Here is a 17051-nt window from a genome sequence, read left to right on the forward strand (position 1 = left end):
GCAATTTAAAAAATCAAATTAAAAAAAGAAAGTGATAAGAAGTCTGACTATACAAGGGAGAGATTTTGATATAATTTGTTCATATAATCCAAATGCAACAATGGTAACTATCAATCACGACTCACAAACATTAGATCAGATCTAGTCCCCGCTGATATTCTAAAAAGGGAATGAGAGCAACGAAGATGTACAATATAAAGTGGTGGGTACAACAGAGCATTATAAAAAGTACTTTGGGAAGCCAATCTGTCAGAAAAGGATTGGAGGATTAATTGGCATCTGAGTTAGGGCTTTAATGGGTACAAAGGAAGAGAGGACATTCCAGGGAGAGCAGTGCAGAGTTCATTCCAAAGAACAGGTGAGCCCACATGAAGAACTGCTGTGGAAATAAGGTTAAAAAGGGTTTAGGGAAGTCACTATCACATAAAAGGACTCAAGTCAGTGGCATTCATAGGACATCGATCCTCTGTCCACTTCTGGAGCAAAAAGTGACTATGGACTACTTATTCTAGCCATTTATTTTTAGCCAATACACACAAAGACAGATATAATCAGGCAGAAACAATCACCCCAGTGATATCCTTACTGAAAGCCAGCATTCTGTCTGAAGGGGACAGAGAGTGGGCCTCAAGGTCAGGAAGAGATGAGTTCAAGTTCATTGCCGACAGACAGATATCAGCTGTGTGACTCTGGTCACAACCTCTCAGGGTCTCCAAGCAACCCTCTAAGATGGTAAATGGTAGAGTAAGTACCAATCTGCATTATAAAGGCATTTTTTTTCCAGACCAGGAGTTCTGTATATCAATGAAACCACAGATGCAGTCCAAACAAACAAATATAAACCAGAAAATTCTTCTGGGACCACAGATCACTTCAGACTTAACATCTTGCCAGTCCAAATGCTTATGCTACTACAAGAACCAGAGACACTGAATAATACTAGCTGTATCCCCAGTTTAGCCACAATACAGGCATTTAATTAGTGCTTAGTGACTGACTGAATAACTATCCCCTATGTTTTGCCCCCTCCCTCTTCACAGTCTTCCCCCAAAGCAGTTTTTGCTCCAACACCAGGGCTATCTGTTGGGAGCTACCTAAAATGGATGAAGTCTTAGTATATTAAAACAGGAAATGCCTCCTTCGGGTCCAATTCTGTGCACTACAAACTCTTCACCTAAACAAAATTCAAAAAGTGTCAGCCACTCAGTTGTCAGAAAGTTAAATGCAAAAAGTCCATGTACCATAGAAATGGTTGTGCTGGTGCCGACACTTAGTAATGGTGGTCAACTGAGGATCCGTCAAGGATATATGCCTGAGCACTCCAGGGTCCTACTCCCCTTATTATCTGCCCATATTGGCCACTTCCTCAGCATAGCCCAAGACTACTCCAGGATCAGGTTAAAGTTAATTTGGGGATCTGAATTTGGCCTGGAATGTAGCAGCTATGTAAAACGATCTTTTCAGACAGCTGGCTGGCCAGAGGTTTACCTCTAAGGAATTCTAAGGAACTGACTGGAGACCTAAATAAGACCACAGTGCACAGAATATAATACACTGACATAATTCTCTGCCCAAGCAGTATTATTATGCCAGAGGCCATAGTTCCCCTTAAATTTCACAGGATTATGGACTTTAGAAGACTGGAAAGCCTTTGAGATTTATTAATGCCTATAGACAGACACTGCTCCCCTCCCTCTTTGACAACCAGCTTCCAACAGCAAATGGAAATCTTTATCTGTCTTCAAATATGCCTCCAAAATTTCCCTCAGTATTACATCCTAGTGTCTAAATAATCTTCACTGTCAATATCCATACTTCAGCTTAAACGACAATTAAAAAATAAATTTAATCTACAAACCTTTCTCATCAGCAGAAGGTTTGGTACCGGGTGAATTTCTTCAGCTAAAGCAACCCATAAAATGTGGAAGGATGTTGATCACCATCAGTGGAGGGAGCGCCCACATGAACACAAAACATGGACCTTTCAAAGTATCAAATCAATCTCTGAACCAACAAAACCTTTTCCGACACCCGCCCAGTCCTGACTTCCTGCTATGCATTTTACTACTTTGTTGTGTGACCCCTCTAATCACTAGTTACAGGGCAGACGACAATAATTCTGCAGTGAAATATACTTCATCAACTTGCCAAGTGCATGAAAATAATTTAAGCAGTAATAGAAATATGTGAGCAACTAAGAATAAATAATGAAATCCTGTATTCTCTACAACTTTCAGCCAACTGATAGTGAAGACGTAATTTACTTTGGAATATAATTTGCAAAAACCTTCTAAAACTCTCCCGAGGATGGCCAGCATGTGCGATCATTCTCACAAAAATTTTATGTACATATGAAAGCAAGAACATGGTACGGTGGTTATTGGTCTTGTCTTAGTTGCCTTTAAAAATATATTAAAAAAATATATAATTAAAATATACTTCCAAAATACACGTTAATTAGTATTGTTAATAATCTCCCTCCCCCCCGAAAAAACTTGTGAAATGATCCCTCACTGCTCTCACTGCTATTTCACTCCCAGCATAGATGTCTTCTCTATAGACTTGCTCTAATCCAGCTGCTTTGTCTATTTTTGCTCTTTAGTGACATTTCCATTAGTACTTCCAGAAGTATGATGATAGGGTTCAAGTAGTTCTACTGCCCTTGATGCTGAAAAGTTTGTTAGAAAAATCTGTTCTTTTTTCTATTGTGTTGCCTTCTTTCCACTTTAATTCTTAAATGCCCTTAAGATGATTGCTTATTTACTATTCAGATTTTTCACAAATTCTTTGTTGGAAGATCTTGCAAATAAGTTTTTATTTTAAACCAATGCTGTCTTTGGCTGCCATTTCTTCTGATTTGGCAAATAAGTTGTGTCCACTGACTGATACATCTTTGGGATTCTTCTGGTCTCCTTGTTATAGCAATTGATTTATAATGGTTAAACTTTTGTTGAAATTGTTATAGTTTGTAACTATATCCTTTCTACCATCTATCACTCAATTTTCATTACAAATGACCTGTTTGAAGCTGTGGTATATGATTGCAATGGGATATTATTGTGCTCTGACAAATGACAAGAAGGATGATTTCAGAAAAACCTGCAAAGATTTACATGAACTGATGCAAAGTGAAGTGAACACTGTACACAGTAATGGCCATATTTTTCAATGAAGAACTGTGAATGACTTAGCTATTCTCAGCAATACAATGATCCAAGACAATCCTAAAGAACTAATGATGAAGCATGCTGAGAAAGAACTGATGCTGTTTGAATACCGACTGAAATACGCTATTTTTCACTTCCTTTAATTTTTTTTCCTTTGAGTCTTCTTGTGCAAAATCGCTAATATGGAAATGTTTCACACAATTGCACAGGTATAGCCTATATCTGACTGCTTACCATCTCAGGGAGGAGGGAGGACACACAAGGAGGAAGGGATGGATATTTGGAACTCAGAAATTTAAATAAAAATGTTAATACAAAAAAAAAATGACTTATTTGAACAGGTCAAGATTAAGTTGTGCCAACCAGAGGCCATAGCTTTGTCTCCTTTTTATTTATTCTTTCTTCTAGTTTGAACTCATTTTGTTCTTTGCTTCCAAGTTCATGGCCTGAACTATACACAAATAACTGGATCAGGAATGACTCCCACATCAATTATGAAGTATTTTCTATCTTTTAAATTTAACCAATTTCAGTTTTTGTGAAGTTACTAGAAATAACTATTCCCAGAACCTACCAATTCTTCAATTAGCTGGAACCATACTTAAAGCTTATCCAGCGTGGGAAAACCTAAATGAAGCCTTTAAGAGTACCATGGTCAAGTCCATACCATTCTGAGCATCTGAGTAAGACTTCAGGGCACTTGGGTTCTCAGGACAACATAAACAGTTAAGGTTTGTAAAAATTACTTTTTATTAGCTATATCAAATTTTATAGAAAAGTTGGATATTTGTTTATAACACTTCATGAAGTCACTTAAAATATTTAATAATTAGGGGATGAGGGAAAGCAAACTGACCTAATATAGCAGAAGTTTTTCACCTTTTTGGAGTCCTGAAACCTTTTTGATGTCTGGTGAGGCCTATGAACCCTCTTCTTAGAATAACATTTTTTAACACAGAAAATAAAACACACAGGATTGCAAAGGAACAAATAATGTTGAAATACAGTTATTCAAATTTAAAAGAAAAAAAGTTCATAGATTCCAGGTTAAAAACCCTTGTATAAGGTCATGTTTTCAAACAGCAGAAAGGGTAACCACAGAATGTGTATATGTGTGCAAGTATGCACTGTGAAATGTGGCACAAGTATTCACACTGTGTTGTTTCAGACATGATCTGGACCTGCTAAGTTACTCAATCTGCCTGTTCCTAAGACAAACACACACTACTTTAATTAAATTCACATAGAAATGTGGAGGAAAATTCTAGTGAAGTAATTATAAACCTCTGGGGTAAGAAGTTTCGAGGCTCTGATATCCTCCCACTTCCTCTCATCCACCATGGAAACAACGCAGATGCAGCATAGTGTGGCCAAGTGGAACAGCATTAGCAGAGCCTCAAGGTAGCCCCTTTTTACACCATAGCCTCCATTCTATTTTGTTCCCTTTTGACCCAAGCCACTACACCTCCTTCTCTCTTAGAAAACAAAACAAAAAAAATATTATCTCCAGAAGAGAGCTACTTTTCACTGGGCTTCTCCAAAGAAATGGAAAAGTCTGAGAAGTCACCCATCTGGTTACTGACCCTAGGTGAGCAGAAACCGAAGTCTCTGGTGAATGTCTGGAGAGACAGCTGCTTTTGTAATCGTCACCACATTCCTGGAGTCGCTGGAGCAATGGGTGGCAGCGAATCTAAGAATTTCTTCCCTGAAGTTTTGTAGGAAATTTGGGGGTTAACGTGCCAGGATGACGGTGTGTGACACATATCTGAAGACAGGGCTTTGGGGAAACTCCCACTCTCCTGGTTCCCAAGTCAAACTAACCCTGAGTAAGTCACACATGAGAAACTGGGAATTAATAAGTATTTAAATGTCTCCCTCCCCTTCTCTCCCTCCCACTCCCCCCCAAATAAGGAAGTATAGATAATAAATAAAAGGCTGGTCTGGGAGCCAGGAAAAGCCTGGGTTCAAGTCTACCTTCATATACACTGGCAAATCACTTGGACTCTTAGTGATTTAGGAAACTCTTGGACCATGAGCTACTGACAGGATTGTGACCTGTGTCCATAGAGGAAGTTATTTTACCAGGAGCTCTCCTTCTTCATGGACTAGACAGTCTCCATCTCTCTGGAATTTTCTCTGGCCGTCTCCCATGCCTGGAATGCTCTTCTACCCCATTCTGCCTATTGACGTCCCTGGCCTCCTTTGAGTCTCAACTAAAATGCCTTCCTTTCCTGGAAGCCTTTCCCAATCCCTATGAATTCCAATGTCTTTTCCACTGCTAATGCTTATCCTGTATATAGTTTGCTTTGTCAATATTTGTTTGCATGCTGTCTTCCTCGTTAGACTGTAAGTTCCTTCAGGGGAGGTACTGTCTTTTGCCTCCTTTTGGCATCTCCAGAGTTAAGCACAGTGCCTGGCACCTAGAAAGAGCTTAATCAAAGTTGAGTTGATAGAATCAAGGCTCCAGCCCTCACCCCTAGCCTTATCTACCCCCCACATCCCCAAATAAACAATGGAAGAGGTACTTCCCAAAGAAGCTCAAATTTCTATTTTCAGTCTAGTTGTTTGGTTAGGTTCTGTGAGGGATACAAAAGTAGATAACGTATGGGACAGCAACTACCCTCAAGGACTTTAGTTGTGTTGGAGAATAGGATCACAGATTTGGTCTGAAAAGGGCCGTAGAGGGCATCTGCTCTAGAACCCTTATTTTACAGATGATAAATCTGAGACCCAGAGAGGTTAACTCATCTGCCCAAGGTCACAGGTCCTCTGCCTATAAAGTCCCTGCTATTGAGGCATATCTCCTTTGACAGAATGTAAATCCATGAGGGTAGGCACTGTTTCATTTTTGTCTTTGTGTTACCAGACCCAGCACAATGTTTGACAGAGTAGAAATTTAATAAATGTTTGCTGACCAACTTGACCCTCAAGAACTGGTAAGATTTGGACTGATGAAGAAGAGGGAAGATAGCATTTCAGGAAAGAACAGCATGATTATATTCCCTAAGGTACTAATTTCATGAACCTTAAGAGACATGGGTTCACCATGCTGGGGGTGGGGTCCTGAGGTAAGTTATCTAACTACAGGGAAATAACTAAAGTTAGGGAGATTTATGGAGCTCCTCTGATTCTAGAAAGTTAGACAACAGAGAGTAACTCCAGACCTTAAATGGGAGAATCACCCTCCCATCCTCCAAAAAAGGCTTAATCCAACATCTAGTTAGGAGAAAAGTATTTACAGGTGGACAGATTGATAGGACAGGACAGGAAGTTGCTTGGGGCCATTAGAGACACTTTGAGAGAGACCAAAGGCCCAAGGTTTGGAAGTGAATGCAACAATCCATGAAACAAAGAAAGATACTAAATCACCCTCAGTTCTGTACTCCTTTCTTCCCCTTCAACGATGGTGGCAGTGATAGAAAAGGAAGCGGAAGGTATTAAGAATCACAAAGTATTCCAATTGTTCATGAACTTTTAACTTCACTTCCTGCTCCAAATATGAGATTCTGGCTGCATGGACAATGAGTGGAAATACTGCTCGAGGAATTAAATGTGTACCAACCTTGACAACCTTAACTCCTCTCCTCCCATGAGGCATCAGGCCTTCCTTACCCAAGGGTGTTCTGTTCAAAAGAAGGTAAATCTTGATGGCTGAAAGCTAGCTAGTTAACTTGGAGCTTACTGGCTAGATTTCTTTCTCAAAGACTATGCCTTAAATCCAAATTATTCTGGACCCCACTGACTGGACAGCAAAAGGTCCCTGCCCAAGCACCACTTAATGGTTATTTTTTGGGCCATCCTATAACTTTCTCTTTTGGTCAGCAAGACTGAGGATCTTCTCCCAGACTGATTCCTCCCCCTCTTTTTTCTGATTAAAGGGGCCATCCCTCAACTCATTTCTTAAAGAGGTCTAGTCACAGAATGAGCACTGTGTCACTCAAAGTGAGAATTTGAAAAGACCTTAGTTTAAAAAAGCCAAGGTCTCCCACTGCATCCTGGGCCATCTCTAGTTATCTTGGTCTGTATCTGGCCACTGGACCCTCTGGAGGAGGCAGTGAGGCTGGTGACTTTGCACAGTCCTCCCTCACTCAAATCTAATTCAATTGCAAGTCATATCATTACCTCCCTCATATCATGGTCCTCTTTGAAAATGAAGGACAAACCACACAAAAACCACAACTCATCCCTAAAAGAACCACCTTAAGTAGGGGCATAGTTGGGGTGGTGGTGGAAAGCAAAACATTTTATTCACATTTGAATGTGATGCTATCTTAACACTTTGAACTCCTGGGCTCAAGCATTGATTCCACTATCAAGGACAGGCTGCTTTGATTGGTTATGGTTTCAGAAATGCCGCTAGCAAGTTTCCAGTTCAAGTAATTTGGTATTAAACCAATTTAGTCTGAGTTTTTTAATAAGTGGACCCATATGAAAAATACAAAGTGGGAGCAAAAAATCTCTAAAGGTTAAGAATTAGAATCTTTTGCAAGTGTGAGACTTCATGAGCCCTAGGCACAGAAACACTGAAATTAGACTAAATACAAATAGAGAAGTGTAGATTTTCAAAAATCTGCATTAACTAGGTGCCTAATTGACTGAGGCTTAACACAAAGAATTGTTAGTTAAACCTCTGCTTTGTACAGTATGGACAGGACAGAGCTAATTCATTGTGAAGATTTGAGATATGAGCCTTTGTGACGCTAAGGATTTGAGATGTGACTAAAAGGATAGTGAAATTGACTTCAGAAGAAAAATCCATCACATCTGGAATCAGGGGCAGGAACTGGAAACCTGGCACTGCTATCAATGGGGTATAGATTCTGGGAGCCCCTTTGAACTCTCCTTGAATCTTCTCACTGGATCTAGCACTGGCCTGAGGCCATAAACTTTTCATTATCAGAACTTCCCAATCTCGGTTACCCTTAACCTAGCCTAGCCCTCCATTGTCTGTTATCTCCAGATAACCTTCAGCTACTTCCCACCCTTTATCTCATTCTCTTGGTTCCCGGAGTCTGACCTCATTACCCCAGTTTACAGACCACTCCAATCAGGCCCTTCCCCAAACCCTTCCTCTGTTACCCCAGACTACTTGACCAACCCTAAATCCCTCCCACAATCTTTCTGTATGTAAGAGATCCATCTTGCCTCTATGAAAACGCTCAGATTCAATCTAGCTGAGATTCTATCTGACCCACTTGTCACGTGTTACAAATGCTTAGGCTCCTTAAGAGTCTATCCAATATGGCGGATCTTTAAAAATAAACTTAGTTTTTCTTTGGCTGAAAGAAGGCTTGAGTCAAATTCATCTGGGTAGAACCCACTGTGTCGGTATTTTGGGGTCCCGAGGTCCCCTAAACCTCAACACCACTACTTTAATCAAGTAAGTTTGGACAAGTCACATTCATTTTCAGGGTCCTTGGTTTCTTCACCTGTAAATTGAAGGGTTTGGAATAGACAATCTCTAAGTTCCCCACTGGCTCTTAATTACCTATGATCAGAAGAGCTTGGTTAGAAAACTCCACTCATCCTCGGCAGCTCTTCAGTAAATAAGATGGCCCTCCCAGCATAAGGTCATCACTTCTGATCTCACCACCACAGACTAATCTGGGCTTTGATTGATACCAACTTCCTCAGCCTCCCCTCCCCTAGGACTTTATAGAGGGCAGAATCTGGACTTTTTAACCCACTCTATTCAGCATCTACTGCTTTGCCTGGTTTCAAAATGCCCCTTCGATGAGCTCCTTGAGGGCAAGACCTGTATTTCTTTTTATTAACTGTATCTTTACTGCTTACAACAATGCCTGACACATAGTAGATGAATAAAATATTTACTGAATTATACCTCTCCACTGACTAACAGATAAAAAAAAGATTTGAGATGAATAAAATTCCATGAAGGAAAGAGGTTCAGAGGTGAAAGATATGGCCTTTCCTAGAGGGCAACGCACTGGAAAAACAATATCTTCCTCTTTCTTTATTATTTTATTCCAATAACTTTCTACATTAACAGCGTTATCTAGTGGAAAATGTTAGAGTTGGAGCTCAAAAATGCAGGTGTTGATCCTGATTCTATGACTAATTCAATATTAACTGAGTGCTTTTTAGCAAGGCACACAGTTCTACCAATCAACCACAAGAATTTAAGCGCATATTATGTACCGGGCACCATGGTTGGCCTTAGGAAGACAGAGACGAAGAGGAAACAATTCCTGCCCTCAAAGACCTTCTATTCTATCAAGGAGAACAATAAGTACACAATAAATATGTATTAAATGTTTGGGGGTGGGGGGTGGAGGCACTCAAAGCTGGGGGAATGGGGAAGGCCTCCTGTACCAAGCGGTGTTTGGGCTAGAGATTCTAACAGGCAGGGTGCAAAAGCAGAGGGATGAGAGAGGGCAAATCATGTGGAAGGAACAGCAAGAAGTGCAGGTCAGCTAAACTGCAGAGAAGGAGAAGACTAATAGAGAAGTCTGGGACAGTAGTGAAGCCAGGTGTATTAGATCCTCAAGGTAAAAGAGAGCCATAGGCTCTTTGTTAGATTACAATGTGATATCTCTCCAAGATAAGCCACAACCTTTATTATTCAGTTTCCTTAATTTGCAAAATGGGCATAATAAAGAACTGTGATTGCACATTGTTTGGGACCCAGTGGGCCCAAAATGAATGTAAATAGCAACTGTTTCTGTTTTGGTCAGAAACCCGGGATGATCTTCCCCCCCCAGATCAATTTTTTTAAAAATATTTTTTAAATTTACTTTTAAAATTTTTTGCCTCAATTTTTATTAAGTCTTAACCACTGAATGGGCATTGCTTCAGTCAACCTGAAATCTGTTAAAGATCTTAGCTTGAAAAGGCCAAGGTCTCCCACTGCATCCAGCACCATCTTCAGTTGTCCTGATCTATATCAGGCCACTGGACCCAGATGGCTCTGGAGGAGAAAGTGAGGCTGGTGACTTTGCACAGCCTTGCCTCACTTACATCCAATTCACCTGTAAGTCATGGTATCACCTCCCTGATGTGATAATCCTCTCCAAGAACACAAACAACAGTAGGGAGCTCCCAGTGAGGAACTTCTACCAATGAACATTGGCACCTTCTGTGTCTCAGGGCACAGGTGTCCCGGAACTGGATTTAAAAAAAAAAAAATTCGCTGTTTTTCAGCATAACTGGTTTCCTTTGTAATCCTCTGTATTTTATGAAGTGAATAACATTCTAAGAAGGGTTCCATAGGCTTTAGATGGCCAAAGAGGTAGGTACATGAGACAAAAAAAAGGTTAAGAACATCTGTCTTAGAGGGTTCCCTGGAACACAGAGGTACAAATGACTTGCCCAAAGTCAATGATCAGTATGTGACAGTATCCAAATGGTGATTGTCATTTAAAAGTACCACAAGGGTGCGTGTACACAGTTCGATTCGGTAGGCATTTTGCAAATTAGAGAAATCAAGAACATTCCAACCTTATCCATCCCATAAATGTTCTATTTTGAGAAGCAGTAGGGTGCAGAGGAAAGACTGCTAGAACTATGATAAAAGACAGGGGTCCAAATCCTGGACCCACTAACAAGCTGCATGACCTCATGCACACCAGTTATGCTCCCGGAGTCCTAGTTTCTCCACTTGTCAAATGAAGATAATCATTCAATTTGTACCTCAAAGGAAAGGTCTTGATCAGCCTTCATCTGCTCTATTAAGCATTAGAGTCTAATGGGGTCCTGGAGTAGGGAACCTGTGGCCTTCAGGACCCGTATGGTCTTCTAGGTCTTTGGGTGCAGCCTACTGACTGACTCCAAGGCTCACAGAACAAATCTTTTTATTAAGGGGATTGGTTCTGCAAAATCTGATTAGCTCTCAACAATGCAAAGGCTAGAGGAGTGAAATCAGGCAACCCCAAAACTGGCATAATAGAGTGTGCAAGGTATGAGGGTCAAAAGCAAAAGTCTTCTTTGCCCGTCCTCTCCCTCCCTTTCTTGTTCTTGTAGGACCTGACTCTTGAGTTTTAAGATGGCTTTTTCCTCCTGTCCCAGGGCTGGTACTACAGAGCTCAGGGCAATTGTGTGGGTCCAGGACTTCTGTGGAGCAGGATTATTGAGCCCAGAGTAACAACAATGTTTGCAAAGCCATGTCCAGGTTTTTAGGAACTATCTGCAATGGCTCCATAAGCAATGTCGGGGAGCTTGTCATAGATCTTCATGCAAGTTCAGCGGGTGATACTCAACACCATGAGTACAATATGGTATAGTGGTTAGAGAGCTGACCTCAGGAGTCTGGGAGACCTGGGTTCAAGTAGTGCATCTGACACATGGCCTGATCATGTCACTGAACCTCTCAGGTCTCAGGCCACTCTCGAAGGCTCAAAGTGTCAGAGAGCTGGGGTCAATGATTGGCACTGGTAGAAGGGGAGTTTTTCTTCAGGAGTTTCTGACACAGATAAATTCACACTTGCAGTCAGAAACAAAAAACACAAAAAATTTAACCCATATTTTTAGTTTGTATTTTACTCCTGAATTTCTTCTAACTACCTTTCATAGGATCTAAAGATGAAAGGAATCTTAGAAATTATCTTGTTGAGCTCATTGAGAGATGAAGGGGACATAAATCTTAACAAACTCTCTAAAGACATGGGCAAAGCAGATGGTCTCATTCACTGATGTAAAACAATTTGTTGTCCTTGGATAAGAGACACCTGCAGTTTTGACTGAACGTGACTTCTACCTTAAATCAAATGGCATCTTTAATGATTGTAAGATTTGCTCACCTAACTCTTCTCTCCTAACCTTGAACAGGGAATGTTTTCTCATGTCCATAAGAAACCCTGCCAGAATGGCAAACACTCCCCCAGGAATGTCCCTTTCACTCTCAATGGATTCACCTTTTCTCTACCTTCCCCTCCTCCTGTGAAATCTTACTTCTCTATTCTAAGCTGCAACACTATGCTGCTGACTAGGTGAGTACTCTTAAGCCAAAGAGAAAAACCATAATAGCCATATCCATACCCTGAGAAGCACAGAAAGCTGCTCCCAGTGAGTCGTCTTCCTTGGTATGCTAAAACTTTTCTTTTGAGTTTGGCTACTTAAATTATCTGATCCCCAGGCATGGAGAGGTTCTCTGTAAGCTCTCCAAAAACTCAGGCTGAGAAATTCTCCAACAGATAGGGAAACTGGAGCCCAGAGAGGTGAAAAAGCTTCTATTTCCTTTGGTTCCAAATCCATGGCTCTTCATTATACTAACCTGCTTCCTCTATCTGCACCTTCCTATTCGCTTACCATACCAGAACAAGGATTTTCGAACTTTCTGAAGGAAACTTCCATTATGAGTGAGGAGGGAAAGCTATAGAATATTCACCAAGACTTACATTTTACTGAATCAGATGACAGTCACACCCTGCTCAAGATTCCCTAACCAAGGTAGTTTCCAAATAAAGACATCGTAACCAAGGGAGGTAGGGGTGGAGTATGCTTCCTTATAGGATGTTCCCAAAGTCTTATTGTAGTATTAAGCTGTTTGAAAAAAAATTTAACCTGCACTTACTTTTGCAACACTGGTAAATGATAAGGCCAACAAAATTTATAGGTTAGTACTCAAAGATTTACACAGAAGAAATAACAGTCAGGGCAGTAGTTACAAATACTGAAGAAGCAAAGCGCTGTTGTGGAAAGGACAATGGAGTCAGCATAAACGTGAACGTAGAGACGCTTGTTCTACCACAACCTCTCCGAGCCTCAACTTTCTTATCTGTGAAATGGAGATAATAATCCTTGCATGCCCCACCTTACAGGGATGTTCCAAGGATAATCCTCTGGAAACCTTAAGACACTTTAAAAGATGAGCTTTTGTTACTGAGGTGGTGCAGACCATTATTAAAGCTGCTCCCTTGTCTTTTTAAATTCATAATGTTTATTACTCAGATCAAGGCAAAACAACATGATTTTTTTCCCCTACTAAGAAGGGTCAGCTCTTCTACCACCTGTATTCTGATTACACTTGAGGACATCTACAACATGATGGCAACGGTGTAGGGCATCCAGTGGCCAGAGTATTGGACGGGAACCAGAAAATCTGGATTCAAATCCAAATTCAAATCCTGGGCAAGTGACTTGGCCCTTTTTTTGGCCTCAGTTTCTCCATCTGCAAAATGGGGATAATAATAGCACCTACCTCCCAAGGTCACTGTGAAGATCAAACACAGGTAAAGTGTTCTGTAAACCTTAAAAGCACTATGTTAATGTAAGTTGTTGTTCATAATAATAATTTGGAAGCAGAAGGGAAAGGAATGAGATTTAGCAGTAACATCCTCACACAAAACTTATGAGAAGTTCACAGAAATACTTGAATCCACATGTAAAATAAACGTCCCATGGAATCTCAGCAAACTTCCCAGGATTCTAGCATGCCAGGGCATGAAAATCTAGGTTAAGGCAAAGGTCAACAAAACACTCACGCAGTTTTGCCCTCGCTGTCATGCTTGGTGGCACAAGCACCCTTCTTGCCCAGCAGGGAGGCCACCTTCTCCACATCTCCATTTTCCACAGCCTGCAATAGACGGTCATCATTCTTGTTCCACTCGTTTGTCTAGAAAGCGAGGAAAAGAAAATGGAATAAGTAAACAGGCAGGTCCACCGGTCACTCTGGGTTGGATAGGTAAATCCTTCCTTCCTCTTCCTATCAAGTCTCCCAAAGCCCAGATAAAAAGTTTCCGCAAATGTATCAACTTTAAAAATACCCTTCCCGTGGCCATTCCGAAAGAGAGAACTGTGTTGTGTCCTAACCCGAAATAGCGGACCTGCTATTGAACAGTCACAAGTTCTACATTAAAGCGACTTCTTTAAACTTGTGCCTGCCTAGTGCTCCCCAGATACCAGTTTACACATTAGCTCAATTCGAGCCAACCTTTAGGGCTGCTCCTGCAGGTGAGCCTCTCTCTCGGTGTCCAAGGTTCACTGGATGTGAACATAGCACAGAAGCCAACCTCTCCAACCACCCCAGGTTACAAGAGGTTTCAGAGATACAACTGTCTCTTCTGCTTCCAGTCACACTTTCTGGCCTTGGTATACCAACCTCAAGGCTGTGGTCTGCATACTAATTGATTCTAGGAGGCTGAATCAGCAGGGTCCAGCCGGCAGAAACAACTCAGAGCAGCACCCCAACTACCCCTTCCCAAAGGCAGAATAATTCCTTTCCTTGTAAGTCATCGCAACACATTCTGCACATGGGTACAGATGGTGTCTACTCTCTCTCCCTTCCCCCAATTTCAAATGTATTCTATTGGAGTCACTTCTCACGAGTCAACTCACCAGAGACAATCCAAGTAATCGCTGAAGGTAAGGCATGGTTGGCAGTCGACACAATTCAGGTTTCAGAACCTACAGCAAACAACCAGACAGGGGAGGGGCTTAAGCCCAACAACCAACAGGATAAGAGAGGGTGGGCCGGGGCTGGATTTATACCGGGCTCCCATTTGTCTTTGTTTTCGGACACAGCTGCTGATAATGAAAGCATGGAAAGTAGCTGCTGCTGCTGCCCAAAATAGGCTAGTCCCCAAACAGGCAAGGTCTCCAGATGTCCAAGAACTTGGCTGAGAAGAGACATCCTAAATGAAACCTTTCCAGTGTGGGGGGAATTACTTACTGGCTTCTGCTATATTTGGAAAATACCAGGTTTTCCTAGATCTATACAATCTGGAAATTACGTTGCAGAACATTTCTATCCTTCCACACACCATTCACATCTTAAAGGTGCTCAAACCTGCTGTCATTGGTCAGTAAAAGCCTCATTTGTTTGCATCTCAAGATTATCATTTCCATGAGGTGTTGGACTGCATTCCCAGAGAATTGACCCAGATATTTAATAAATGGATGAAAAAAGTTAATCATTGCATACTCTGTGTCAGGAACACTAAAGATCCAAATTAAAGAAGACAGTTTCTGCCCTCAAAGTCCTTACTCTCTAGTGGGAGAAACAACATATAAAGGGAACTGGTGGCCAAGGAAGGGAGTCATGGTCAGGAAAGTGGAACAAAATGTCAACTGACACAGCCTTTCTAGAAGTAATGGCAGTGTTGACCAGAAGCCCATGTCCCTCAAGGAAAAGGTCAAAGGCTATGAACAAAAATCTCTCAGAAGGCTCAGACTCAGCGACAAGTAAATTTAACAGATTTTTTGGACCTTAGGAAATCTAACAAATGAGACCTTCCCTATCTCAACCCCCTTGGCATAATTTTAATAGCTGAAGAAAAGGATATTGGTTATCAAGTGACCTTTTCAAAGTCAACTGAAATCTTCAGAGTTGATCTAGTACTGAATCTATTCCTGACATTCCCTGTGCTTAAATTGTACTCCCTTTTCCTGCTTAATGAACAGAATTCTTACTTATGCTTTTAAGTTTAGATGCCACCTACTCCATGAAGTCATTCCTGACCACCCCCCCATGCATCCTAGATGGTAACAACCTCACACCTTTGCTGTGAATGCACCTATCATGTAATGTGCATCATATTTATTTGTGCTACCCTCCTCTATCTGCAAACTCCATCACTGCTGGGACCTATTACGTGTTACCTAAACTTTGTATTCCTTCCTACACACCCTGCAGTCCCCAACCACCTAGCACAGTATACAGCACATAGCAGGTAAATATTAAAGTCCTGTCGATGAGAAAATCTTTTAGGAGCCTTTCCTGATCTGAGACAACCAAGCTAAACTAGTTTGTGGAGATCAAAAGGAGAATAAGCAACAGAAAAAAAAAAACAAACCATGAGTTACTTATACCCATTTAGGAGGTAGACTGTGGAGCGATTTTCTTCTTTACACCAAACTGTAATCATTGGAAGCAGAATGCCCCCCACCTGTGCAGTGGGCAGCAACATTTTCAGGCTAGCACCAGCTAAATCCTTTATAAGTGCCTCTTGAAAGTGCTTGAGACAGGCTAATCTGAGTAATTCACACAAGGTGAACACACCAGTTGCTTGCTATGCATAGCTGAAACCTGAAAAAAAAAGAAGGCGTTGCTTGGTTCCCTAGTGAACACTACTCATCTAGTGTGTGGAAGCCCTGGGGCTGGGCCCTGGGGCTCTGACTTTAGCTCGTGGAAGCTCCTCAGAGTTTAGGAGATTCCAAGAAGAATTCTTTTTCAGTAGAGCTCCTGCCCATCTCAGACCAAAGCTACCATTCCTATCCATTTATCGACAAACAAGACATCATTTCATCTCAGCTAAATGATCAATAAGGCCTCCTCCCAGCCTGCAGCACAGCCAGTACTGTAGCTTACAGCACCAGAAGGTTTTAATGGAAAAGGAAGCCTCCCATTTCCTCTGTTTATCGATGAGTACCAACGATAACATGGTGCTGTCCACTTGACCTAGACTAGATTTCATAGTAAATTTGTCTAATAAAAATTGATCTCAAGATATTTTAAATCAGTGAATTCCTACTGACTTTGCTTCAAAAGGAAAAATATCCAGTATCTTTTCAGATTTTCCTGATCAGAGACAATTAGTGTGAGGAAACCAAAATGGCGGATGAGCTAAAGAAAACATAAGAGTTACTTACACTCATTTAGGAACTAGTTTACAGAGTCATTCTTTCATTCAATAAGCATTGATCTTACTGATATCCTTTTAGGAAGCAGTCTGCAGATAGAGTCTGGTCATTCTTTCATTCAATAAGAATTTATTTAAACACTATGTTGCTGGCACATAGGTAAGAGCAGAGAATATAAAAAGAAATTGTTCCTGCTCTCAAGATGCTTGCATTCCACGGTAGGGAGAGACACAATATGTATACATATAAATACAAAACACACACGAAGTAATTTTTGGGGAAAAGGAGAAAATACTACCAACTAGGGAAATAAGAAAAGCCCTTTTGTATTATTAAGACCTAGTACCT

At 41.0% G+C, this 17051-nt stretch overlaps 1 protein-coding gene across 22 annotated transcripts in view; it reads right to left on the bottom strand.

The window, feature by feature from the left end:
* Nucleotides 1-17051, bottom strand: part of RAI14 (retinoic acid induced 14) — a 179539-nt gene that overhangs the window by 50429 nt on the left and 112059 nt on the right. For 12 of the 22 annotated variants that reach the window (XM_072605864.1, XM_072605860.1, XM_072605856.1 and 9 more), the window contains one exon: nt 13607-13737. In XM_072605864.1, coding sequence (XP_072461965.1) covers nt 13607-13737 — 131 coding nt within the window. Of the gene's footprint in view, nt 1-1858; nt 1964-13606; nt 13738-14459; nt 14529-17051 lie in introns of those variants that run through there. The other 10 variants (XM_072605847.1, XM_072605859.1, XM_072605858.1 and 7 more) reach the window with 2 other exon arrangements.

The sequence above is a fragment of the Notamacropus eugenii genome, chromosome 4 (genome assembly GCF_028372415.1).
Source record: "Notamacropus eugenii isolate mMacEug1 chromosome 4, mMacEug1.pri_v2, whole genome shotgun sequence".
NCBI classification, from domain to species: domain Eukaryota; kingdom Metazoa; phylum Chordata; class Mammalia; order Diprotodontia; family Macropodidae; genus Notamacropus; species Notamacropus eugenii.